Source organism: Lemur catta, chromosome 10 (genome assembly GCF_020740605.2).
Source record: "Lemur catta isolate mLemCat1 chromosome 10, mLemCat1.pri, whole genome shotgun sequence".
Lineage (NCBI taxonomy): Eukaryota > Metazoa > Chordata > Mammalia > Primates > Lemuridae > Lemur > Lemur catta.
Window position 1 is genome coordinate 1,277,650 of NC_059137.1, and position 27,134 is coordinate 1,304,783.

Below are 27,134 nucleotides of genomic sequence, written 5' to 3' on the forward strand. Positions count from 1 at the left end.
GCAGTAAAACAGGAGTGCTTTATGGTCCGGGTGGAGTGTCTGAGCAGCCTCCCAGCTCCCGCCTGCGGGCTCACCTGAGCAGGGGTGCGCACTGGGGCCACGGCAGGAAGACCGTCCCTGGAAGCACTCCCCCCAGGAGAGACCTCCAGGGATACCGTCTTGCCTGCCTCACCCTCCTGCAAGGCTGCATGCCTGTGCTCAGGGCCAGCTGTGGGGCTGTCCGCAGCCGAGCCTCATGGCTGGGAGTGGGCTGCCGGCATGCTGAGGCCTGGGTGAGCTCGGGAGGGCAAGCAGCAGCGGGCGCTAGGTGGTGGGTGTCCGAGAAGCCAAGCGGCCCCGGGCCCTGCCTCTGTAAACAGACCCTGGTGGGTCCCTCCTCCGCCTCAGTCAATTCCCTGAGAAATGCTGGGGACTGGCTGTGGCTCTGCCCCAAGAGGGCCAGTCATCCTCTGAGCCCAGCTGAGCTCAGCTGTCCCCTCCCTCCCTGCAGGGCAGGCTCACGCTGGGCCCGGAGGCCCAGCACCTGCAGCGCCCAGTCCAGGGGCCGCTGACCACAAAGGCCGCCGGGCACAGGCCTCCCGTAGGCAGCAGTGAGCACAGGGCAGCCCAGGGCTAGAGCGCCTCGTAGTCCCCACCGCCAGGGTGGTGGCCGCCCAGGAAGGCCTCCAGCTCATCCTCGGCCTTCTTCTCCCTGCTGCGGGGGGCCTTCCGTCTCCGCCGCCGTTCCTCCTTGTCCTTGTCCTCATCCTTGTCCTTGCTCCTTTTGTGTCTGCTCTTCTTCCTCCCAGCCTTTTCTTCCTCCTGGGGCAGGAGAAGGGTGTCACCTGGAGGTGGGAACCAGGGCCCTCACCCAGGCCCCACCAGCCTGAGGGGGACACATACCTCCTTGCTTTTCTTTTTCTTCTTCTTCTTCTCCTTCTCCTTGGAGGGCGGTCTGCCTTCCTTACCTGCACAGGTGACATGTGCTTCAGTGCCCTGGGCAGCCTGAAGCTCGGGGCCTGCCTGGCCCCTGGTACGGGAGGCAGGACGCGGTGTGAAGCTGGCTAGCATGTCACCCTGTCTCAGGGCAGGGGCCCTACCTCCAGGCCACTGTCCCCTCCCACCTGCCTAGTGTTGGGTGGGAGCCAGGGTGGGCTCAGCTGGCCCTGGCCACAGCTCTGCCCTGCACAGGTGGCTGAGGCACCCAAGTGCTGGTGACGATGTGCTGTGTACAAACGCACTTCCACCACGCCACGCCTCTCCGTTTGAGGATGAGGAACTTCCAGGATGAGTCTCTGGTTAAGCTGCTGGGCAGAGCCAGGCCAGGCCAGCCTCGCGCACAGGAGGGCTGAACTTAAGAGTACAATGAGCTCCTGGTCAGCCACGGAGCCCTGCCCGGGCCACGAGATGCCTGCTGTGTGGACACTAGGTCAGCCCTGTCCCCTAGCCTGGGGTCTGCTGTACAGTTGACACAGGCACCTGGGATTCGGTGGCTCAAATTCTTGGGTGCACAGAGTGATAGGACTTGTCCAGAAACTCACAGACCAGTCGGCCCTGGCCCTCCAGGAGGGGCCTTGAGCCACGCGGTAGACATCAGGCAGAGCTAGACACGGGGCCACCTAGGCCCTGGGCAAAGCCAGGAAGCCCACACAGCCCCTCCGCCTCCAGACGCCCACAGTCAGCAGATGGGAAACGGCCTCCGGGCTGGGCTTTCTTTTCTGAAGGCAGGTCCCTGGGCTGCCACAGGACAAGGACCAAGGGCCAAAGTCCCACCCAGGCTCCAGAAGGTGGAGCATGCCCCTGGCGCCCACCCACCCTCTTCACTGCTGTCCTTGGGGACGGCCTCCAGCTCCAGCCCGAAGAGATCCGCCTCGTTCTTCAGCTTGAAGGTGAGGGCAGGGGGCTTGGGGGGCGGCGGTGGCTGGGCAGGGCCCTCGTCCTCAGTCGTGTCGGAGAGGTCATCTCGCACCGGGAACTCGTCCTGGAGAGGGAGTGGCTGGTCAGGCCACTGTCACTCCCACCCCCACGGGACCCTGAGGCTGCGGGACCCCCAACCCCAACCCCAACCCAGAGTCAGCATCCAGTGACACGGGACACTGCTCCCACCAGCTTCCTGTCCACTGCCCAGCCTGGCTCAGGGCTGTCCCCGGCCGACCTGCAGACCCCGCCCCGGAGCCCCTCACCCTCCTGGTCAGTGGCTTGCTCACCCCCCTCCGCTGTGTGTCCGACTCTTCACTCTCGAAGTCGGGGTCATCCAGGACAAAGGACAGCATCTGTGCTGCGATGGGCCCCTCGGGGTCACTCTCTGACGAGGACGCCTGCGGGGCCTTGCCTTCCTCCGGCCCGCGGGAACAGCTCTCAGTGGGGGGCCTGGTGCTGCTGCGCTTCTCGGGCCCTGTGCACACAGGGGGACCTCCCGGCCAGGGGGGCGCCTCGGCCTTTGGGGGCACTGCCCCCTTCTGTGGCCTCGAGGCCTTTGCAGAGGACCTTGGGGAAGAAGCAGAAGGGTCAGGTGCCCGAGGCCATCTGCTGGCCACACCCTTGAGGACCCCACCCATACCGTTGCGTCTCTGGCTCTGGGCACTGCTGGGGGGCCGGGGCAGCAACTCGGGGGAGGTCTGGCACCTCTGCTTCCTCCTCGCTGGACAGAGTGACGTTTTTACTGGGGACAGGGCCTGAGGCCAGCAGGGGTTTGCCACGTGGCTGGTCTTCGAAGTCCACGTCGTCCTGGAAACCTGCCACCATGGGGTTCCCTCCCATGGCCTCCCCGTCACTGCAAAGGAGGGGGCAGGGCAGTCAGAGGTCACGAGGTGGGGTCTGGCAGCTGGGCCCTTACCCCATCTCTGGGCACCTATGGGATCCAACATGCCCTGGCCTTGGAGCAGCTCTGCCTGGGGGTGTGTTCTGGTGGGAGACCTACTTCTGCTCTCACAGGGCTCCCGAGCAGGGCAGGGGCAATGCGAGGCTGGACAGACAGGGGTGCCTCTGCTGGCCTGCGGGAGGGAGGGCATGCGTGCGGACAGTGCGCTGGGAGGTTGGCAGCCCAAGGGGAAGGGCCTAGCCCTGGCACCTGGGGCAGGAATTGAGGACTGGGGGCTCTTCCTCCGTGCAGCCCGGCCTGGCCCACCGGGAGACAATGTCTCATGGCTTGGTGCTTTGTACCTGGACCTCCTGGGGGCCCAGAGCAGCCCTGACAACGCCCCCCACATGAAGTTGGCCCAAAGCCACTCCACTTGTAAGGGCCCAGGCCCCGTGCTAGGAGGTCCACCAGCCCCATCCTGGACCTGTCACTGTCCTGCCGCAGGGCCTTGGCTCCAGCTCCCTTCTCATCCTCCAAGGGGGCTGTGTCCTCCAGGAAGCTGCGGTCGAGGCGGTCGTCAGGAACAAAGTCCTCCACATTCTGGACCTCTGTGGGGGCCTCCGCCACAGGGGCTGGCTCTGTGAACAGCAGGTGTTGGCACCTGACCCTTCAGGGTGCCCCCAACCCTAGGCCAGGGCCACCCTAGGGCCGTGCCGGCAGGACTGGGACCCTGGGGGGGGCATGTGCCCCCCCCAGGAGGTGGGAGAGGGGAGCTTTCCAGAGACTCGGGGGGCCACACCGCAGTCTGAGGGCACAGGGGCCCACAGTGCAGAGCCGTGGCCAGGGAGCCCTGCAGGAACCGACCTTGAGGGGCTGCCCTGGAGCCTACCTGGAGGGGAAGGTGCCGGGGCAGCAGGCGAGGAGGCCCCAAACAGACGGGAGATGATGCTGCGCCTCGGGGGTGGGGCAGGGGCCTCCAAGGGGGCCGCAGGGGTTGGCGGGGTGGGGCAGGCTGAGGGGGCGCTGGCGGGCAGCTGTGGAGGAGGCTGGGGTGTGCTGGGGCTGGAGCTCCCTGTGGACATGGCGCTCAGAGGCACGACCGGTGACTGGGAGCCTGAGGACGGGCTCTGCCCGTTGGCTGCCAGCGGGGATGTGTGGCCACGGCTTCGAGCCTCCATCATCTCGAGGAAGCTGGAGGGGAAGGTAGGGAGTGAGAAGTGGGGCCCCCGCCTCTCCCCGGGCGTTCCCCAGCACACCCTGGTGGGACACAAAGTAATTCCTGGCTGTTGCCAATGCTGAACCAGGGTCCTAAAGGCAGGAAACAAGTGTCACAGAGACAGGGGCATCTGGCTCCCTGCAAAGTCGCTTCAGATCTATTTCCTAGGTTGCCTTGTCCTGAGTCACAGCCCTCAGGGACTCCACGCAGAATGCTGCTGCATGGTAACGGGTGGGCCTCGCTGCCCGAGCAAAGGGAGGCTTCTGGAAGAGGAGAGAGGGTAGGGCTTGGTGGACACCTGCCCAGGTCACCGTGCCGCTGGCCCCTGCCCTGGCCCAGGCTGCCTGCCCAGCTCTGTCAGAGGAAACACCAGGTTGGTTCACAGAGAAGCACCTGGGCACCGGCTCCCTTTGGCGAAGGCCACCACCGCTCTCGGCACCCAGCTGCCTTCCTGGCTGCAACTCCTGTATCCAGAACCGATAGGCAGGGTCTCCTTCTGGGGACAAGCCTGCTGGGGACGTTGACAGGGCCACTGGTACGATGGTCCTGTCTGGGTCCCGGGGGAGGTGCCGCCCCAGCTCATGGGCACAGAGCCTCTCTGGCTCCTCCCCAAGGCCCCCAAAGTCGGTTTCAGGGCTGCAGCTTCCCTGGAGAGGAAGTGCCCCTGAGGAGCCGGAGGGCGACAGGACAGGCGCCCAGCCCACAGCCCCCAGGGCTGCCTGCACTGCCGCGCACTCAGGAAGACGCTGAGCTACCCGCTGCTGAGCACAGGGAGGGTCCACGTCCTGCCCTGCGTACCTCTTTAGCAGAAGGGCCCTTTGAGAGTCGAGGAGCTCTCAAAAGCCTGATTCCACACTGGTGCCAATCTGCAAAACCGAGCCCCCTAACAGGGACGGTGGCCACAGCCAGAATGCATCAGGGCCAGCCCGTCTGGCCACCCTGTCAGCAGTGCCACACACCTAGGGACCAGCAGGCGTGGCTCATTCTGCATAAGGCAAGTCGAGTCAGGGAGTCCATGCAAACAGTGCCCTGGCCACGCTGCCGTGCCGGCCAGAGGTGGAGCACCGGGGGAGTCCTGCCAGGCCAACCAAGGAGGCCCAAAGTGCTGGGGCGTGGGGCAGTACCCCACATGCTAGCCCCAGGTAGCATCTGCCTCCATGTCCCCAGGAACCAGCAGCCACTGGGGCAGCCAGAGTCCTGCCTCCCAAGGTAGGCCTAGCTCCAATTAAAACTTTAATGTATTTGATCTAGATAATACTTATTTTACTCTAAATAGTTCACGATTGCATATTTATGATAAAATCCCAACATTTAGGAATAGGAAAGGCTGTGGGCTGACAGGATGCAGAGTTGTGCCCCGGGACTGGGACTGCCCTCCCTTCTCTAGGGCCACGTACATGCCGTAGTTCTGGTCCTCGGTTTCCTGCTGCACCGACAGCTCCTCCAGCGTGGCATCCATGTCCAGCTGGTTGGTCTCCAGCTGCCGCAGCAGCGTCTCCCTCTGCAGGAAGGGGAGTAGCCAGCCCTGAGCAGGTGCTCTCGTATGACAGGTGCCCCCTCTCTGCCCTCTGAGTGCCCCGCACAGCTCGGTGTGGTGGTGACCTGTGGTCATCAGGACGCAGGTGCAGCAGGGCCAGCTGCCGAATGCAACACTACGGACAAACCTGGGGGGCCTGTATGATCTCATCCTGGTGGTCAGTACAACACCCCAGCTGCCAGTGTGGCTTGGGGGACAGGTGCCAGTCACAGGAGCAGACCAGGACAGAAAGCACCCCCCTATCCACACGATCTGCCCCCCAGGCTAAGTAGCCCCAACATTTGCCTCCGGAGAACAAGGCCTTCCTGCCTTGCCCCACGAGTGTGGGCCTCCTGGGCAGGGCCGGCCCTCACACCGGCCGCCACGACCCCCTCACGGGCAGGAACGCGCGGCATAAAGAGGAGAACTGATCTGATGGGGCCTCGGGGCCGTGCGGCCACTCACACTCAGACCCCGGTCAAATGAGATACCAACGCCAGACCCTCAGTCACAGCAGCCACAGTGGCAGGAGCGGCACCCACGGGACAGCAGGGCTGTGCCTTTCCACCGCCACAGCAGCTCTGCCGGCTGGACACAGCCATGGGCTGCCGCCCTGCACCCACACCGGGGACTCGACAGGACAGAGCGAATAAACCCCAAGAAGAAAGCAGGAGCATCTATGGACTAGGAGAGACGGGACGTTTATGGTGCATGTTGATAAATAGTCAAAAGGCTGTGTGAGTCGCTGGGAGGCCACACTGGGGATGCCAAGGAACACAGGTGCGCACGGGCCAGGTGAGGGTGGTGGCCGGCACCCAGCCAGCATCCCAGCAGCCGCCTGGAGCTCAGGGTCCGTGAGTGGAAAAGGTGCCACCTCCCAACTGTCCATCTGCTCTGGCTGGCCCCAGCCTCCAAGCCCACACCCAGCTTTCTCAGTCGGGGATGGGGGCCACATCCCCACGCAAGAGGCACCTGCAGCAACAGGTGAGACAGGAGTGCTGCCCACTCCGCCCTGTGCAGCAAGGACTTACCTGGAGCTGCAAAAATGGAATATTGAAGAACTTATGAAGGTACTTCAGGCCGAAGCTGTTCTTCATGGAAGACTCAGCATAGCGGAAATAAGAGGCACCTGGAGGTCTGTTTTCAGAAAAGTAGACGGACCCTTGGTTGGGGTGTGGCCTGGCCCCTCCTGTGCCTGAGGCCCCCTGTCCTCGCTGGCCTCCCACCTCCAGGAGGCTCCCGAGGGCACAGGACCCTGCTGAGCCCTGCTGAGTGGCCCGCAGGGGACCCTGCTGGAGAGGCCTGAGGAACCGGACAGAGTGCAGTGGCTCCACACGCCTCCCACGCACCAGCCTCCTGCTTCGACCTGTGTGTTATAAGCCCAGTGAGTCCCCCTTGGCCCAGCCAGGGCCTGCTCACCCCAGCTCCCCCCCCAATCCTGAGAGGCTCAGCCCCACCCTCCAGGCCGGGACTGGCCTCAGAGAGTGAGTGAGCACAGTGGCTGCCTCCGTGTCCCTCCCTGGCACTACCGGAGTGCACTGAGGGGCCGCAGGGCCGCCAGCACCCACCTGTCCAGGCTGTCGATGAAGTCGCGCACGTCGTCCGGCAGGATGACCCGGTGCTCGCCCATGTCCCGGTAGTTCCCCAGCACGCACACCGGCACGTGGGTCGGCACTTTTGGCAGCTCCCGGAGGATGTAGTTGAAGGTCCTTTGCAGAGCGGGGAGGAGACCCGCCTGAGTTTCGGCCCGGGGACACCAGGCCCTCCCAGGGAAGCCGGTGTGTGCCTGGCCGAGGACCGTGGCTGCCTGTCATTTCCAAGATCCTGCTTGCCAGAGCGCATGTCACATGTGTGCAGAGTTGACAGAACACAATGCAGTGGGTGCTGAGCCCTCTCCCGGCCTGCAGGCCCTGCCCACCCGTCCCGGACATGTCCCCATAGCTGGCCCTGGTCTGCCCGTGTCAGCCCTCATCCCGCACCGCCCTGCATCCTGCTCCCTGAGCTCGGCCCCACTCGTGGCACATGGCTCCTGACGGCCGAGTCGTCTTCAGGGCTTTGCTCTTCTGCGGTCACCGCCAGGAAGGTTCAGTGGCCTCTCCGGGACTGGCGCCTGCGTGGAGTTGCCAGTTGTGTGGCCTCATGGATTATCCCAAATCGTTTTCCAAGTGGTTTGCAGAGGAATAACCGATGATACAAATGTAACAAAACCTCCTCACATGAGAAAAAACCAATACAAATGAGTGGAAAATACGTGTACTAACATTCCTGAGTTGAGTGTACTTTGCACACAGTAACTTAAACTAACCACTAACAAAGGCTAGGCCCGTGGCCACCTGCAGCCTCTGTCCTTGGGCTTGTCCTACCTCTGGTGGCTCAGAACGCACCTTGAGGCAAGCTGGGGAGCGAATGCGCCAACCCACAAGGCACTGAGAGCCACTGTCCCGGCTGGTTGTGTTCCACCGTGCAGATCCGGCCCAGGAGCCAGCTGAACTGAACGTGCGGTTTCGGGGGCCCAGCAGTCTCTGCTGTGTGCTCACTGAGCTCTCCCTGCCAATGGGGTCTCACGGCCCCTGCACGAGGGTCTGCACCACTTCTTCCCCGGGCTGGTTCATGTCCGCCTGTCCTTCCTGTCCACTCTTCACGCCTCAGCCCAGGTGGCAGCCAACTGTCTCAAGTGCCCACACGGTGGCTGTCCCCCAGCGCTCTGCTCCCTTGGTGGCTGTGGGAGGCATCACGGGGCTCGTCTGGCAAAGGCTACATACAGGATGCTCGGGTGGAGCCCACGTGGCCACTCAGTGTCCAGACTTGACCGGACGTGGGAAAAGCCACTTTCCACTCAGCAGGGCAGTGGACCACTGCCAGGATAGGAGAAAATGTCCTCCGGGTCCTGTACCTGAGGGTGTGGAGCACTGTCCCCCACCTGGCGCGTGGCTCCTGGTGCCCTGCCGAGCTGGAGCTCACGGCCAGGGGAAGCTGCCTGCCCTGTGCGCGGTTCTCGGGCGCATACGCTCACAGCTACGCGGAGGCCTCTTCCGCGTGTGCCAGTGGTCAGACTTGGCGCTGCAGGCCGGGAGGGGGGGTCAAGGCACGTGGGCAGAGGCTGGCAGAGGCAGTGCTGGCTGGGCCATGGCCAGCAGCGAGCGGGAGGCCCATGTCCCTCAGGCCCGAGTGGCTGACATGTGCCAAGTGTGAGCTCTGGCCCCACGTTAGTGCGTGGACTGCTGTGCCTAACCGTGGTGTGGGTGTGTTCTGGAGTGTAGGCCTGTGTAGCAAGATCCCAACGTGCGAAAGATGGATGCCCGCGTGTCAGGGACCTTGCTGCTCCCGCTGTTCCCAGGACCCCTGGTAGGAGGGGCCCTGCTCCCACACGGCTGGTTTCCATGGGCATCTCCTCCTTTCTGGAGCCCGGAGCTCACGCGTGTCAGCAGCATGCTGGGGCTGAGGCTCCGGCGTTTCCTGCTCACGTCTCATACGTGACCCCATGTGGAGAGGACTTACGGGGCTCATGCCCCATCTCCCCAGATGTCCTCTGGCGCACCTCTTCCCTTTGCAGTTTTGCTGTGATGAACCTGAGCTGTGCTTCCTCCTGGCGAGTCCCTGACGGTGGGGGGTCCTGGGAAGCCGCCTGCACCAGTGGCCACTGGACGGCCAGGTCTCGGCTTGCGTCTCAGGAAGGACCGCAGAGGTGTCTGCCCCACCCCAGACCGCCCTCTGCGACTGGCCTGAGCCTGTCCAGCCCACTTCGCCCTCCTCGCACAGACGTGACCACGCGCCCTCTCCCCACAGGCCAAACGCCCAGGGACATCTAGGCCAGGTGGCACTCGCATGTGCCAAGAGGCACTTGGCACAACCAGAGTGATGCTAGTCCATTAACTGGTGGACAAAGAGGGTGGCCGAGAGGTCACATGGGGCCGAGTGTCGTGGGCAGCCGCTGCCAGCCAGCCCCCGGCCTTACCACTGCTTGGTGATGTCGAACATCATGACCACCCCGTTACAGTTCTTGTACACGTCCAGGAACTCGGCATCCAGGGCCAGCTCAGACTCCGCCTGGGGACAGGAGGGAACAGGTGTGAGGCTATTCTGGGCCAGGTTCCACCCATGTGGACCACGGTCACCTGGAAACAGCCCAACAGGGCTGATCTAATCTAAAAAGGTAACAGAGCTGTGTTCATTTGAGAAAAAACATGCTGGAGAGACATCACTGCTAAATAAACCCAAGACTGCTGAGCACAGGGGTCGAGGTTTGCCTGACAGGAAACACCAACCCTGCTGCTGGCCCTGGACAAGCCGCCTGCCCTGGGAGCCACTGACCACGGGCAGCACTGTCCCCAGGGCTCACGACCTGCCAAACCACCACTCAGGACAGAGAAGCAGCACTGGTGGTCAGCCACCCTTGGTCAGACGGGCCTTCCAGAACTTCCCAGAGCCAGAACCCGGGTGGCTGTAGTACTGCGAGCCACGTCAGGAGACCTATGCCAGCGGAGGGGCGGGAGGGGGTTGCTTAGCCCCGCTGTCCTACAGGGACAGGAAGTGGCACCTGCCCACAGGAGGGGAAGACACAGCCGACACTCTGGGACGTGCGGGCCCTTTCCTGACTGAAGGGGCATCAGCAGCTCTGGCTGCCCCGGGGTGGCTCTGAGGAGGGACACGCATGTGCCCACAGGCAGCAGGGCCATCGCTCTGAGATGCATCCTGTGCTTTGAGGGCTTGAGGCTGCTGTGACGTGGATATCACATTTGGCCAGTTCACTTAAATGCCTCTCAGGTCATTCAAACTCAAACTGGGGGTCAGTCCAAGGTGACGTCTGCCGAGTGAAGCAAAGGTAGTGGCACTAACTTGTGGCAGGTGGCTGGGGTGAGCTGGCCACCCCAAAACGCAACTGAGGGCAGCATGGGGGTGTGGCTCACCTCCTGGGGGTCATTCTCCATCTTCAAGCCGTCGCCTCGCTTTTTGCATTTTCCTTGTTAAAAGACAAACAAAAATCATGGGGTGGAATCGCTGGGCTCAAGGCTGCCGTGGGTAAGGACTCCTCCCCTGTGCCCACTCTGTCCCAGCTCGAGCAGCTGCTACTCCCCATCCCTGCTCGGCTGGCTGACCCCAGAGTGCCACCACTGCAGCAGCCCGGACCCAAGGGAGGCTTCCTGGGCAGCCCTAGCCGGCTCCCTCAGCTTGGGAAGAAAGGTGGAGGCCAGCGGCCCGACAGCCGGCCGGGCGAACAGAGGAGCCGGCGGCAGGGCCTGCACTGGCAGGTGCGAGGCGGGGCCCGCAGGGTCAGCGGGCTACTGGACAGGGGTGTCGGGGCAGCCCTGCCAGCCCCCACACCGAGTCCAGGGTGGGGGGCTTCCCCTTGGATAGAGCTTCTGAGACGGCTTTTTGACACCCCCTTACTTAGAACAGCCAACACTGGGAGTGCAGTGCCACAGCCACGCGGGACCTGCAGCCCTGGATGACGCTGCCGGCCCAGCCGTGCAGCTCTGGTGGCTCCTAAGTAATAAAGAGCTTCAAGTTTCAGTGTGGCCGGGCGTGGTGCTCACACCTGTGATCCCGGCACTCTGGGAGGCCAAGGCGGGAGGATCACTTGAGCTTAGGAGTTTGAAACCAGCCTAAGCAAGAGCAAGACCCCGTCTCTACCAAAAAGAAAAAAAACTAGCCAGGCGTAGTGGTGGTGCCTGTAGTCCCAGCTACTCGGGAGGCTGAGGCAGGAGGATTACCCGGGCCCAGGAGTTGGAGGCTGCAGTGAGCTGTGATGACGCCACTGCACTGTACCCAGGGCGACAGTGAGACCCTGTCTCAACAACAAAAAAACACAAGACTCTAAATATTAATAATAAAAAAAAAAAAGACTCTCAACACCATTAACCTCCCCTCCCTTCATCTCCAGAATGTTCCACTGAGAAGAGACTGCTGCCAGCTGGGCCTCCCCGGTCTGCGTAATGGACTGGCACAAACGGAACTGAGCACAAACCAGGAACAGTTAGAACCCACCTACCTCTTCCCATAGCTTGTTTCTGAGCGACCCGTCGTGGGCAGGGGGCCTTCCTTCAAAGGTGCAGTGGACGATCACAGCTCACTAGGAGCCGGCCTGGCCTGGCCGAACCCACGTGGGGCTCGGCAGACGGGGCCACATGGCCCCCTGGGACACTGCTGCACAGCCCGGAGCCCAGGAGGGACGCCTGCTGTGCAGCCAGACCTCCGGACGGGCTGCCTCGGCCCAGACCACAGGCCCAGTGCCAGCAAGGTGGGCAGGGCCTGGCTCCAGGACACCAGGGAGGAAGCCAGAAACTCCCAAGGCTGCTTCCCAAGCCATCCTCCCTTTCAGAAGCTTCTCAACACACAGGTCACGAGCTCTGCCTTCACAACCAGCAGGACAGCTCTGACCTGCCGGCCTGGCCTTGTCACTCTTGAGAACTCCCCCGTTGTCCACGAGGCCACAGCGGCTCACACCTGATCACCTGTGTTCAGGCATCGTCCCGAGCAACAGTGAGGGTGGGAAGCGGAAGGTGCCTTTCCTTCCCCCACAAAAAGACCTTAAACAGGATAACAAGAGGCTACAAGGACGCTGGGCATGCGAGTGGAGCTGGGATCTCCCTCCCAGTGCTGGCCTCGTTTTTGACCAGTGAGGCTCTCCGGGTGGGAGCTAATGGGAGGGTGTGAGGGGCACGCCCCGACCCCGGCCCCTGGCGAGCCCCCCCAGCCCATCACTGGCCAGGGCGTGGGACCCACAGGCCTAACACAGGCAGGAAGCAGCACACGCCGGGGCTCCCTGGGCCTCTGCACCCACAGGACCTTCACCCCAGCCGAGGGCACAGCGGCTGCCAGGAGGGGCCTGTCCCGAAAGGCTGAGACCACACCACGTAACAGCTGCCATGGCATCCCGCCCCAGGACTGACCCCATTCTGGCAACCTGTCCACAGGTAACCCGCACCCCCTCCCCAGCACAGACCGGAGGGCACAGCGGAAGCAGGGGCTCAGGAAATCCCTGCGATTCCACAGGGGAGGCACAAGGGTCCTCCTTCTGAAGTGGCCCAAGACCCAACCAGGCGTGGAGACGACTGAGGGCCACTCAGCCTGGGCCGCCTGGTGTCCCTGTACACACTCTCTGCGGAGGCAGCGTCTGGGGGTGCCGGGTCAGCACAGCTGCCGCGGGAGCCACTGGGCGCCACTCTCCACCCTTTGCCGGCCGCATCGTCCCCCTCAACCCGAACCCACCCCAGTGAGCGCAGGCCAAGGGGAGAGGAGCTGTGCCCCGAGCCAGGGTGGCCCGCAGAAGACACGTCCTTTCCAGCAAAGACACCCGTGAGCCCAGGGCCCAGGGCGAGAGCTCAGGCCTTGCTCATCTCTCTTCTCCCCCCCCTCACACTCTCTCTCCCTCCCCCCCCCCCCGCATGCACACACGTGGCTGGCACCAGGGAGGGACGTGTGCTCCCACTCAGAGGACAGGAACACGGGGCCGAGGCTGCCGTGCGGACGCCGTGGGCCCTGCCTTGGCCCTCCCAGGACTCCCAGAAGTTTGGCTGGGGGTCTGTGTATGGGCTGGGACCCTGACAGGGACCAGGCTTGGTGAGCCGACAGCCAGTGGGACACATCCACGTAGGGGGACGGCAGCTTCATAAGCGAAGGAGGTGGGTCCTGAGCTACGGGCACAGCTGCGCCTGGCCCCAGGCACTGCCTGGCCCCTGGGCGCTTTGGCAGCAGCAGTGCAGGAGGGCTCCCGAGATGCCCGGCCTGTGCCTGCCCTGCCCTACCGCTGAGGGCTCCGGGGCTCAGTGACTGAACACACGCTCCCAGTGGCAAAGTGCACGGCGTTCTGACAGACCCGCCGTGCGTCTGTCCCTGCCACCACAGATGCAGGCAGCAGCTGACCAGGACCTGGACCTAAATGAAAGCAGTTGGCAACAAACCCAAATCTCCGACCCTGGGACACAGCGGTGACACGTCTCCGGTGCACACCCTGGGTGTGTGTCAGAGCGGAGTGGAGCAGCAGCCACGTCTGGCCAGGGCCCGATGAGCAGCCGTGGTCAGGGCAACAGCCACAAGGCCACATGCGTGACAGGAGGTGTCAGGAGGGGAAGAGAGAGTAAAACACTAACAAAGAACACCTGAGATGGGAAGATGCACCTCACCTTTGTCAACCACGTCCCAGACTTCAACTTTCACGATGTCATCCGTGGCTGCAATGGGGAGAAATCCAAGATTAGAACCCAGTATGGACTTCTAGTTTCACAGAGGTGGCTGCCACTTGCCCCTGTGGGGCACCAGCTCCCACCAGCGCCTCCGCACAGAGGCAGACGCCGACGTCAGCACGGTGTCCCCTCCAGGCCTTGGTCCAGTGCTGCCTCTCGGGAGGGCTGGCTGCAAGCTGGACGCAGAGCCCTGCCCTGTGGTGGCGACCGCCTCCCGGGTCTGTTTCCCACCTGTAAGAGGCACAAGGCAGGGCCCGTGCCCGGCCTCTCCCCCTCAGACCCCGGGCCTGCACGAGACTCCTCTGGCCCCCAGCAGGTGCCGTCCTGCAGGACAGGTTGGAAGGTCCTGGGTCACCTCCTGCCCACCCTGTTTCTTCATCCGGTGACCGGCTCCAGCTCAGTATGAGGGCAGTGACCACCACTCAGTGTGGAGGCTGGAGCTCCGCGGTCCCCGGCCCTGTCCGGCCAGGTCCACTCCACACGCTTCCTGGGAGAGGCGGGTCGGCCCCTCTTCGCACCCCGTGAGGAAGGAGCCCCTGTTCCGATGCTCCCTCGCGCCCCAGCCCAGCAGCGACCTCACACTCTGGGGCGTGCTCGGCCAGGTGCCAATGGTGGTGGTGGGGACTCACGCCAGCCTCACCCCAAACTGGGAGGGCTCTGGGTCCTGGGCAGCAGCTAAGTTGACCCCAGGCAGTACCCCCGGCTGTCCAGGACATCAGCCATCACTTCTCGGGGGTTGGAACTCATCTTCTGAAAGGCTCCCGTGTGTCCCATCCCACTGTTAACCCACTAGACTTTTTTTCTAATAAAAAGAAGAAATGTTTAAAATGGCTCAGAGGCCTTTGCTATCAGGACTCCCAGACAAGCCAAGCAGCTGCTCTGCCTCCTGTGGCAGCTGCAGTCTGTCCCCAGCCGTCCCGTTTTCCCGAGGAGCCCAGGTGCACCCTGTCCTTGGCGCTCCCCACACGTGCCTCCCACAGCCACTGAGGCCCCAGCGCCCAGCACTCCTCAGCTGAGACCAGGGAGGGGCCCGTCCCATCCAGCCAGCCACAGCCACGAATCGTTCAGTGGTACAAGCTCCACGTTACTGTGAGCCGTGGCATGAGGAGTCGGGCACAGAGGAGCAGGGGGCTCCTTCTGCTGTGTGGTGTCGGGGGTGTTTCCTCAGCCCCTACCCTGTGAGCTGGGGCTGGCTCACGTGCAGCCACTGCCCCTCGGCCTGAGTCTCCAGTGTGAGAGCTCAGCGTCCAGACAGCAAGAGACCCCGAACACAGGGGCTCCCACACGCAGCGTCCCTCAGCCAGGGGCCTCGGACAGACACCAGACCCGGGACAGCGTCTCCCAGGAACCTCGGCACATAGGGAAAGGAAATCCAGGCCCAAACGGGGGCCACTCACTCTTGTAGTTCCAGTGGATGCTGGTGACCTGGATCTCCTGCGTGGGGATGTACTCCTCCACGAACCTCCTGCCCTGCAGCCGCTGCCACAGCGCCGTCTTGCCCGTGTTCCTGTCCCCCCGGATCACTATCTTCACTGTGGGGAGAAAGACAGTCACGTAAGACAAGCCAACCAGAGCCGTAACTTTAGAAGTAACTGCAGATATGTACCGAGTCTGTTCTGTTGCAATACCATTTTTGTTTCTCAGGTGACTGCCGTGTGGGGGACGATCTGCACAGGGGGGGACAGCTCCCAGGGCACAAGCATGCCTGGCAGGTGGTGTCCCGCTCAGAGCCTGACAGAGGCCACACCTGGGTCAGGATTTTACCTGGAGAACATGAATCTTTCCCAGAGCCTGAGGCCGGGGCCCCTGGACCCTCAGGGCCAGGGCCAGCCTGCTGGGGGGGAAGTGATCTCCCGACGCAGGGCCTGTTTCCACCAAGCGCTCTTAGCCGACTTCCTGTGGCCCTGGTGTTTTCAGCGCACAGTTTTGTGGAACACCAGGCTTTGCAAGACCACACAGGCGGGGTCACCAGAGAAGGCTTGTATCCTCTCTCACTCGCCCCGCAGGCCCCCATGAACAGCCTGAGCTGCCTGTGAGTGTCTCAGGGTCAGCTCGCTGGGGGCAGGGACGGGCACACCCCGCGACTGGGCGGGGCTGGGGTCAGAGGCACCACATGGTTTACATTGGAAAGGTGACTCGGTTTACTTTGGACAGGTGACTTGGGGAGCAGTTAGGGGAAGCGCAGGACCTGGCAAGGATGGGAAGGGCCCGCAGCAGGTGCAGGGCGAGGGCCTGGCCCCTGGTGACAGCCCTTGGCGGGGCCTCGAAGGAAGACGCCAGCAAGAAGCCCTCTGAGGTCTCAGGCGGTGGAATCCGCACAGCTGGAGGCAGCAGTGCTGGCCGGAGCCCTCAGAGGGCCTGGGCAGGTGCCACAGCCTGCGTAGGCAGCAGATGGTGTTGCGCACGTGGGCCTTGCTGAGACCACCAGGGGCCCTGGGGAGAGCACAGGCCCAGGAGGGGAGTCGGGGAAGGGCCTGGGTGGACAGCATATTATCTTTTACTGATCTCTCCTGCCAGGTATGACAAATTTATCGGTCTTTTCAAAAAATCACCTCTGAACTTTATCAGCCCCCCTCACTGGGTACTTGTGCTGTTTCTGCTCTGTCTTTATGATCCTCCTATCTGCTTTCTTTGGGTCCGTTCCACCGTTCTTTTAAAAAAATGTCTGACGTGGTCCTACTGCTTTCCAGCTCTTCTCTGTTACTCAGCATGTGGAATGCTGTGGCTTTCTTCCCAGCACTGCACGGCCATATCCCACCAGCTCTGACAGACGGCTTTTCTGTTACTCACTTCTAAGTACTTTCCTATTCCCATGATTTCTTCTGTTTATTTTTATTTTATTTTATTTTTTTGAGACAGAGTCTCGCTCTGTTGCCCAGGCTAGAGTGCTGTGGCGTCAGCCTCGCTCATAGCAACCTCAAACTCCTGGGCTCGAGCAATCCTTCTGCCTCAGCCTCCTGAGTAGCTGGGACTACAGGCATGTGCCACCATGCCTGGCTAATTTTTTCTATATATTTTTAGCTGTCCAGATCATTTCTTTCTATTTTTAGTAGAGACAGGGTCTCGCTCTTTCTCAGGCTGGTCTCGAACTCCTGACCTCAAGCGATAGACCCGCCTCGGCCTCCAAGAGTGCTAGGATTACAGGCGTGAGCCACTGCGCCCGGTCAATTTCTTCTGTTTAAAGTTGTGTCTGTCGTTAAATTTCCAAATGCAAGATTTAAAATTTTGATTATCATTTGTTATTGACTTTTAGAGAAATTGGTAGGATACTAATTCTTCGAAATGTATTGAAACATGCTTTATGGTCATTCTTAATTTTTCACATGGGTTGAAAAGAATGTGTGTTTTTGAACTAATACAAGCTTTTCTCACAGATTATATCAGGTTGTTATTGTGCCAGTCAAATTCTCTTCTTCTACACTGATCCTCTGGCTGCTTTACCTTCACTTACTGCAAGAAACAAGTTGAAATTTTTTGCCGTAGTGGTACAGTTATCAGTTTCTTTTTGCAAACCTGTTATTTTTCCAATGCATATAGCAGAATATATTACTAGGTGCAATAAGTTTATAATTACCTGCCTAGTAAGCTGAACATTTAAAAAGTCATTTTTGGTGATCCTCAATTTCTCATAATGCTTTCTGCCTCACAGTCTATTTTATCTGCATTTAATATCATGAAATCAACTTTCAGTTAGCATTTCTGGCATATATTTGTTAATTATTTTGGTTTTAACCTTTCTACCTTCTTGTGTTTTAGGTATGTCTCTTGGAAACAGCCGGACAATCTGTCTTAAATGAAGTAGTGAACCCGTTTATGTTTACTGTGATTCCCAACACATGCCACTGCACGCATTTATGCCACCTGGCTTTGTGTCTGTCTCACTTGTTTCTGCCCATACTCCCTTCCTTGTCTGCTCTGTTTTTTTCTTCTGCTATTAACATTTATCTGATAGGATAACAGGCATGCTTAATATCTTCCTCCCAGATAATACAAACCCTTCAGAATGTTTTCAATTCTGTGAGCATTTTAGCTCTGTTTTGCTTTTATTTTTTATTCACACAAATTAAGACTTTATTCTAACATGTCTATATCACATCTGTTTAACTTGCCGCTACATCTGCTCGCTCTTCCTTCTTGCATTTGATGCCTGCCTTCACGGGTCACTTTCTATCTTGCTGAAGTCCTTTCTTTTACGGGGATCTATCAGTTACATACTGATCTTGTCTACCTGAAAACATTTGCATTCTCAAAAGCCCTGATTCTAGACGAACAGTTTTTCAGAGCTCTACATGACTTTACTCCAATCCATCTACAAGGTTCGTTGGGCAAACACTCCTTCCCACCCCTCCCTTAATCTCCCCAGAGACCAATACTGTCATTTCATTTTTTTTTTTTTTTAAGAGATGGAGTCTCACTCTGTAACTGAGGCTAAAGTACAGTGACATGATCATAGCTCACTGTGGCCTCAAACTTCTGGGCTCAAGTGATCCTCCTGCCTCAACCTCCCAAGTAGCTGGGACTACGGAGGGGACTATGGAGTGTACCAACATGCCTAGCTAATTAAAAAAAGTTTTTTTGTAGAGACAGGGTCTCGCTATGTTGCTCAGGCTGGTCACTTCTTTTATTAATTCCTTTGGTACTTGTTTCCACGTCTCTGCATAAAATTCTATTGTCACTTCTCCATTTTAGGCGTTACCCATTGATTTCCCTCTGAGGAAGAGTGGTGAGCACCCGTCCACACGTGCCCTCCTCCCTGCTCCCCCAGTGCATGTATTTCCTGTAGTTTTTCATTTACGCTTTGCCTTGCTCAGTTCTCTGTGTGTGTATCGCACTCCGTGCCAGCTGTCTGGCTCTCCTGAGGGTATGTGTGTTGTCTGTCCGTCTCCCTGGACCGGTCTCTCCCCAGTTCTTGGGCCCCAGGACTGTCCGGGGGGGTCAGTCCTTGCTGTGACCCTGGGAGCTCCCTCGGCCCTCAGCCCCCAGCCCCGGTGTCTCTGTGCCTGTCTCCAATGCTGGGTCTACACTGTGTTTTTCTTTCTTAATTTTGTCCCATAGATTCAGTTAAGCAAATCTGCCAGTATCTTCCCAAAAAGGGAAATGAGGTAAATTTTTGAAAGCTTGTATGCCTGAGAATGTCTTTATGTGACGCTCACACCTGAGTGAGAACCTGGGCGGGCGTGGGTTCCGGGCTGGAAATCACGTCCCTTCAGAACTGTGCAGGCACTGCCCCCGCCGCCCTCCCGAGTCCTGGCCCTACGTGTGCCTATCTCTCACCTCCTCCTGTGATGCTCTGAAATACCACCATGACGTCCCTTGGTGGGAGCGTCTCCGGCCACTGTGCAGGGGGCACTTGCAACCTAAAAATGCACATGCTCCAGTCCTCAAGTTGTGCTCTTGAATTAAATTATTTAACAGACTTTACCACCCCACCCCACCCTATCCCAGAGTGGCCCATTTGTTACAACTGATGATCCTACACTGGCATGTCACAGTCACCCAGGGGCCACAGTCTGCACTAGGGGCTCCTCTCCATACACAGCTCAGGGGTTTGGGCAAACGCACAAGGACACGTATCCGCTGCAGTACCACACAGAATAGCTTCAGTGCCCTGAAATCCCCATGGTCCATCTATTCAACCTTCTCCCATCTCCACAGGTTTGCCTTTCCAGAATGTCATAACGTTGGAATCATGCGGTCCTTTTCAGACTGGTGTCTTCCACACAGCAACATGCATGTAAGGTTCCTTCTTGCCTTTTCATGACTTGACAGCTCTTTTCTCAGCACCAAATTAATACTCCATTGTCTGTGCCAGGCATGGTGGCGCACACCTGTAATCCCGGCACTGCGGGAGGCTGAGGCAGGAGGACCGCTTGAGCCCAGGAGTTGGAGGTTGCAGTGAGGCAGTGAGCTACGATGATGCCACTGTACTCTAGCCAGGGTGACAGAGCAAGTGAGACTGTCTCAAAAAAAAAAAAAAAAATTAAGAATCACATTCTTATTTCATAATTGTAGTTTCTTTTCTTAGCTTTAGGAGGGAATTCTTTTCCAAAATCTGAAGTCTTTTATAGGCCAGAGTCTGCTACTTGCTGCACCTGCTGGCTCCTGCTCCCTGTGTCCTGCCCCCCTGTACTTTCTCATCTTCTACTGGCAGCCCGTTTCCTGGAACTTTATCCACGGGACCTCTCTGACATACGGGTGGAAGTTGAATTCATCAGAAAGTATCTATGAGGTGGCTGCCGGTTGCCTAGAATGTTACCACCAAGGGAACACCTTAATTTTCCATTTGGGATTTTTGGGACCACACAGATGACTTTGAGGGCAAACCCACCTGGAGGCCAACCTGTGCTGACAAATACTAGGAGACACTGCCCCTACATTCAGCACCGAATTTTATGCCAGGCTCTCGTACCACGAGATGCCCCTTCTGGAGTGCCCCTCTCCCTCCCGCCCACGGCCACCAGAACAGAAGCACACGCCAGCCATCGGGGTTTGGGAAAGAGGCAGCTCCAGCTCCGATTCCCTCCCAGCATTCGACTCCCACCTTGTTTCTGAGAATAGACGACTGGACAGCTGGGTACCCTGCATCCAAATTCAAGAACTATATGATGTATTAATGTTTCTCTAAATGTTTTATTTCAACCTTTTGGGCTGTTTTCAGGGGCAGGGCTGTTCAGGTTATCAACTTTACCCTGCCAAAACCAAACTGGGTGCTATGTAAAAGCTATTTTTAGTCTAGTTTCTTACACATGAGAAAACTCGTATTTCTGATTTTATGTTAATTTTACTCCTGAAAAAGGGATAACCTCTCCTGTCCCCACATACATTTATTTTCCTTATCTTGTGCCGAACTTCAGTATACCAATAAAAAACTTGGTAGAAGCGGGGAGTCCTTGCTTTGGTCCAGGTTTTAAAAGGAATGCTTATGTGTCATTATTCCATACGGGCTGTGGTAGATACCCTTCGGCAGGTAAAAGAAGTTCTTTTTGCTTGGAGGCAGTGGCTCACGCCTGCAATCCCAGCACTTTGGGAGGCCAAAGCAGGAGGATTGCTTGAAGCCAAGAGTTGAAGACCAGGCTGGGCACCATAGTGAGACCCCGTTTAAAAAAAAAAAAAATCAGGCAAGTGTGGAGGTACACCTGTAGTCCAGCTACTTGGGAGGCTGAGGCAGGAGGATCACTTGAGGCCAGGAGATCAAGGTTGCAGTGAGCTATGATCACCCCTGTGAAAAGCCACTCCACTCCAGCCTGGGTAACAAAACAAGGTTTCTTAAAAAGAAAAAATAAAATAAAATAAAATAAATCCAATTTTATTCATTGTAGTCACAGACTGTGGTCTTTCTGATATATACTCTTGGGTGTTTGCTGAGATTGTCAATTTTTATGAACGTTTCCTGCTTTGAGAGGTGTTAGGTATAGATGGTTTTTTTCTTTTTTTTCTTTTTGAGACAGAGTCTCACTCTGTTGCCTGGGCTAGAGTGTCGTGGCATCAGCCTAGCTCACAGCAACCTCAAACTCCTGGGCTTAAGCAACCCTCCTGCCTCAGCCTCCCGAGTAGCTGGGACTACAGGCATGGGCCACCATGCCCAGCTAATTTTTCATATATATTTTCAGTTGTCCAGCTAATTTCTTTCTATTTTTAGTAGAGACGGGGTCTCGCTCTTGCTCAGGCTGGTCTCGAACTCCTGAGCTCAAACGATCCACCTGTCTTGGCCTCCCAGAGTGCTAGGATTACAGGCGTGAGCCACCGCGCCCGGCCTGTTTCTTTCTTTTATGAGTCTGCATAACCCTTCTTGTTCCTACTCGTTCTTTTTTATCTTAAAGTGCACTTTGGGTGAGTTACCATAGCTACGGCAGCTATGACTACAGCTGGAGCAGCTTTCTTGTGTCAGTGTTTACCTGTGTCTTGTTTCCAACTCCTTACTTTCAACCTTTCTATGTCAGTATGTGATATGCCTTTTATATACCAAATAACCAAATTAAAGAAAAAAAATCAAATCTCACATTCTTTCTTTGAGCTGGTGAGTTTTGCTTGTTTACATTTACTGTGATGGCTGATGCAAGTAGAATTACGTATACCACTTCATTTTATAATTTTTAGTTTCTACCCTGGTTTCTTCCCCCGACCCCGAGCCTTTTCTGCCTTCTATGAAGTTGAACAGGGGTTTTCTTTAAAACTGTTCTTTTTGTTTGGTATTTATTTGGAAGATTTGCAATCTATTTCTTTTTCCCCCCACAGGCACCTGTCCTGTGATGCGATCTATTTTCAGTCTTTGAATGGTAGCCCTTCCATTTTTCACATTCACATTTGCTGCAGTAAAGCCCAAGGTTAATACATTTACCTTCCTCTATGTGACCTCAGAATTCCAAATGCCTTAGCTCCAGCCAGCTCCGGCCTGGGTTGTGTGTTATTCCCAGCATTCTAGTTTCTTCGTTTATATTCCCTCTCTACTTATCACCAGTGATTAACGTAACCAACACTTATGTAGATTTCACCACATACTTACCAGTTTCTTTGCCTACTTGTGCTTTTTGAATCCTACTCCTATCTTTTGAGCTCAGTTTCTACCTGTCTAAAGTATATCCTTCTGTATTTATTTCTGCAAGAATCTTTGCACGGTAAACTGTCAATCCTAGACAAAAATTAAGTTTAATCACGCTGGCTCTTGCACAACCGCTTAACAAGACAGAGATTTCCAGGCTGGCAACCGCTTCCCACAGCCATGGATGCTGCCGTAAGCTCTGCCGTCAGTTTGCTGCTTGTTTCTTTGAGGGCAGCCTTTTTGCTCCGGTTGCATCTAAGATTTTTTTTCTTTGTGATGTTCCGAAAATTTCCAATGATGTATGTAGTGGTGAACTTTTTTTAACTCTGGACTTGGACTTCTTGGAGTTTCAAGTATTTCATGAATTCTGGAAAATCCTCAGTCTTCACTTCTTCAAATACGGCCTCTTTGCCATTCTTGCTACCCTTCCTCCAAAAGCTGTACCAGACGTGCTGGAATTGGCTTAATCTCGGGCCACAAGTCTCCTCCAGACACTAACTCTCCCCTCAGTGAGTTACTACACCCGCTTCACACGTCTGTTGACTGTTTAAATTTTAATGACCGTATTTTTCATGTCTAGACATTTTTTTTTTTTTTCTTTTTCTTTTTGAGACAGAGTCTCGCTCTGTTGCCCGGGCTAGAGTGAGTACCGTGGCGTCAGCCTCGCTCACAGCAACCTCAAACTCCTGGGCTTAAGCAATCCTACTGCCTCAGCCTCCTGAGTAGCTGGGACTACAGGCATGCGCCACCATGCCTGGCTAATTCTTTCTATATATATTTTTAGTTGGCCAGATAATTTCTTTCTATTTTTAGTAGAGATGGGGTCTCACTCTTGCTCAGACTGGTCTCGAACTCCTGACCTCGAGCGATCCACCCGCCTCGGCCTCCCAGAGGGCTAGGATTACAGGCGTGAGCCACCGCGCCCGGCCTTCTGATTCAGTTTTAATTCACTCACATTCCCATTCGTTTCCTGCAAGATATGGAATCATTTTCTTGTGTTTTCATACCAAAGAGCATATGATTTATTAATATCTCAGATGCACAATGTTTAAATCCCGACTATGCCCGCTCCCTCTGCCAGTACCCCCTCCGCCCGCACCCTGCAAGACACAAGCTAGCTTCCCCGTCCAGCAGTCAGTGCTGGTCAAGTCCTGTTCTACTCCCAGTCCTTCCAAGCTTCTCATCCCTTAAGAGCAAAAGCCAAAGCCCATGCCATGGCCTGGAGGCTTCACTCCCCTCCCACCCAGCCCTTTCCACCGAGAGCACCTCACCTGAAGGTCTTCACCGCAGGACGCCCTCTGCCTAGAGGTACCTCACCTTCCTCCCTGATCCTGAGTGAAGTCGCAGGCCCTTCCCTACCTGGGCGCACGTCCTACCAGTTTACCTGGCGCTATCTATTTGCTTTCCTAGCACTTAATGCTGGAACAGATTATAAATTTACGTCTTTATTATGCTTAGTGCTTATTGTCCCATCTTCTGCCTCACACCAGAATGTAAGCTTCACAAAGGCAGAGATTTTTGTCTGTTTTTTTCCCTGCTGATGGACACTTAATAAATATTTGCTAAAGGAATGAATGCTAGACAAGAAAAACCTATTAAAAATACATTGCATACCACTGCCAACAAAGGCTTTGGAATTTGCAAATCGGCAGGTCATATCATTTGCTAAACAAAGCTATTCATTTCCCAAAGGAAAAGCTGTTTTACCCTGAAATCAATCTTTCAAAAAGTTTCTTAGTGCGGAGGTGTTCCCCATTTTTAAGTTCTCTGAGACCTATTTGAAAAGGACTCTGGCTGTCCCAATGTCGAGAGTGAGGCCAGTCATAAGAGTTTTATAATAACGGTTTCCTCATTCTGGAGGCTGCACCACATTGAAACTTGTCCACCAATCACAGCTAATACACTGTGTCCAATCCCAGTAGAAAGAGACCAACACAGGTAATGTTTTTTCTTTGAGTTTATATACAAATGACTTCCAAATTGGGAATATGGTCCAATGTGTCTCATTCAAGTTTTGATGGGTGTCCTGGGACTCTATGCACTATGCACATGTGCCATGAGTCACTTCTCATTATCCTAGCAAATCTAAAAGAAAACAACTTATCTGGCCCAAGATGACAACTTTCTTTAAGAGATAACTCAGACACTGGGAAAACATCAATAATTAACAGCAATAGTTACCTATAAAAATCCTGAATCTGTAATTATTATATTCCTGGTTTGTTCCCCTAAGTAAGATATCTGGAAAAATAAATACCAGAAACTTTCTATTCTGCTAACACAGGAACTCACAAAGTGTCACAAGTGCATATTGTGGGTTTGTTCCAGGTGGAAACTCAGAGAAGTATGTAGGGACACGGAATGCGGAATGCGGTTAATGGAAAACGGAGGTTTGTGAAATAGCCGCAGGGGTCTGGAGATCCCTGGAGGTTGTGAAATCTAACAGCCGGCTGCAGATGCCGGGCATTCCTATCCCCCCTGATAAAGATAGACCTACCCTCCTCCCTTATCTCTACAGGATGAGACTGACCCAGGCAGGGGTCCCAGAAATTGGTTGTTTGAAAAAAAAAAAAAAATTTTTTTTTATTGCAGTGGCTGCTCTGGCCCAGGTACTCACTCCCCACTGAGAAACCCTCTATAAAACCCAAGGCTTCCCCTCCCTCAGTGTGGATGCTCTTTGGTCTTCACCCATCTGCACCCAGATGCCCAAAATAAACAGCATTTTGCTACACATGAGGCTCTCTCTCTCTCTCTCTCTCTCTCTCTCTCTCTCTCTCTCTCTCTCTCTCTCTCTCTCTCTCTCGGCTACGGACCTAACACATATTATTCAACTAGAGAGACAAAATCCCTCTCAAATGTATTTTAGGAGCTGATCCAAATTTCTCTCAATCTCACCCCCTTTCACTTAGGTCTAGGAGATAATAAATAACCCTGGTCTCCAACTACTGGAGACTGGGTTTCCTCCTCTGGAGGGACGTCTTTTTGGTCACACCCAGGGGTGGGTGACTAGGGAGCCTTTTCAGAAGGGGAATAGTTTCCAGTTTGTGACCTAATTTCCAAGGGACTAGGATTAAGTTTAAAATAGTACTGTAAGCAATCAAATTAGAGATCCAAATGCAGATTCTAAAGACTTGAATGAATATTTTGACTTAATGTTCTCTTCTGCAAATGTGAGAGAAATACATACAAAATTTCAAGTATGACACATCTAAAATCAAGCTCACTTTAGAACCTGCAGAAAAGTCTTCCTAATCAATAGCTCCTAATAGCTCACATTATCATCAAAATACGGAGCCTGCAAGGCTCCCCCTTAGAGTGACCAAAGGGGCGTGTGTGTCTAAAATCTGGTAGCAATATACGCACACAGTTGAAAGGGAAACAAGTCAAAGCATGGCCCGGTGCAGTGGCTCAAGCCTGTAATCCTAGCACTTTGGGGGGCTGAGGCAGGAGGATCACTTGAGCCCAGGAGTTTGAGGTTGCAGTGAGCTGTGATGACACCACTGCACTCTAGTCCCGGTGACAGAGTAAGACTCTTTCGGGGTGGGGGTGGAGGAAAGCAGGGGACAACATAAAAGCCTTTAAATACTGCTGAGAAAGAACCCTCAAAATGGAAAAACTCAAAAGAGGTCAAGAGGACAATTTACATAACTTATAACAAGGGAACGGAGCCGTTCTGGGCGCTCCAGTGTCTGTAAATAACTCCTCCTTCCCACAGGGAAAAGGATATCTCCTACAATCACAAGAGGCTGTGCCTTCTGGAGCTTTTCTAAATATGTCTCTTACAAACTCTTCTTAAAAAAAAAAAAAAACAAAGGCGAGAATGCGTGGCGTAGGTGACATTCTGTCTTCAAACTCGGCAGAAGTCAACAAAGAAAAATCCCAAGGCACATACCCCCGGAGCCGCTGGATCTCAGCGCCCGTCCTCCAGGTGGGCGCAGCGCTCCCTGCCAAGGCCCCCCGCCCGCCGTCGCGAGACAGCCCTCGAGCAGCGCCACCGACCGAAAGGCTCTTCCCTCGCGTTATGTAACAATTCCTCCCGGGCCAGGTCGCCTGGGCCGGCGGGGCCCCGCATGACGCACCGCAACTGCTGGGACCGAGTGTACCGTACGAGGCTGCGCGAACGGATTTCCCCCAGGCAAGCGCTCCCCAGAACCGACCACGCTCGGAGGAACCCGCCCTCGGGCCCGGCCCGCCCGGCAGCACCTCCCGTGCCTACGGACCTGTCCCCGGAGCACCTGCCCCGTGCCCGGTGCCCGCGGCGCTCGCGCACGGACGACAGACCGCCGGGCCCGCGCCCCTCCCCGACGACACGTCCCACTTTTCTCCGGCGCCGGGCGCCCTGCCAAACGCGCCGGGACCCGCGGGCGCGGAGAGCGGCCGCCCGCACTCACTGTTGTACTGCACTCCCTTGGCGAAGCGCCTCTGCAGCGCCTGGTTCATGGACTGCAGCCCCGCGGGGATGTTCTTGTCCCGGCCCGGGGCCTGCTCCGACCCCACCAGTTTCTTCAGGGCGGAAAACATCTTCCTGCTCAGACGTCCGAGCCCCGGCGCGGCCCGCGAGCTCAGCGGCGGCGCGGCGTGGCTCGCACCATGTCCCGGCGGCCCTGGCCTCCCCGCGGCCGGAGCCGGCGCGGCCACAGGCCGGGGTCCCGGCGGCGGGACGCGGCCTCCAGCGGCAGCTCGGGTACTTCAGCCGCGGCAACTCCGCTCCGGGCCCCGCGGCCCCTGGCGCAGCCGCTCTCCCCCGGTCCGCGCCGCCATCTTGGCGCCGGCTGCGCGGGGCGCGCGGCTACGGGGCGGCGCGAGGGTCACGGCGGGGGCGCGCACGCGCAGACCCAGGCCCTGCGCCAGCCCCGCCGGCTCTGGCTCCCGCCCGGCTCCCGCTCCCGCCGGCCTCCCTG

The 27,134-nt window shown here is 56.9% G+C and overlaps 1 protein-coding gene across 2 annotated transcripts; it reads right to left on the reverse strand.

Annotated features, from left to right (window-relative positions):
• RABL6 (RAB, member RAS oncogene family like 6) lies at nucleotides 1–27,022 on the reverse strand. Of its 2 annotated transcripts, XM_045562033.1 has the most exons (15): nucleotides 26,625–27,022; nucleotides 15,092–15,226; nucleotides 13,635–13,682; nucleotides 10,419–10,471; nucleotides 9,467–9,558; nucleotides 7,080–7,220; nucleotides 6,543–6,648; nucleotides 5,393–5,496; nucleotides 3,669–3,970; nucleotides 3,264–3,417; nucleotides 2,540–2,752; nucleotides 2,187–2,466; nucleotides 1,795–1,960; nucleotides 883–947; nucleotides 1–801 (listed from the first exon to the last, which is right to left on the reverse strand). In XM_045562033.1, exons 1-15 carry the CDS (start codon nucleotides 26,752–26,754, stop codon nucleotides 613–615), a joined length of 2,178 nt encoding a protein of 725 aa, XP_045417989.1. In that variant the 5' UTR covers nucleotides 26,755–27,022; the 3' UTR covers nucleotides 1–612. The 2 variants fall into 2 exon arrangements, with proteins under 2 accessions (XP_045417989.1, XP_045417990.1); XM_045562034.1 differs by lacking the exons at nucleotides 13,635–13,682; nucleotides 15,092–15,226; nucleotides 26,625–27,022 and adding an exon at nucleotides 11,501–12,835.
• Between the last annotated feature and the right edge of the window lie 112 nt (nucleotides 27,023–27,134).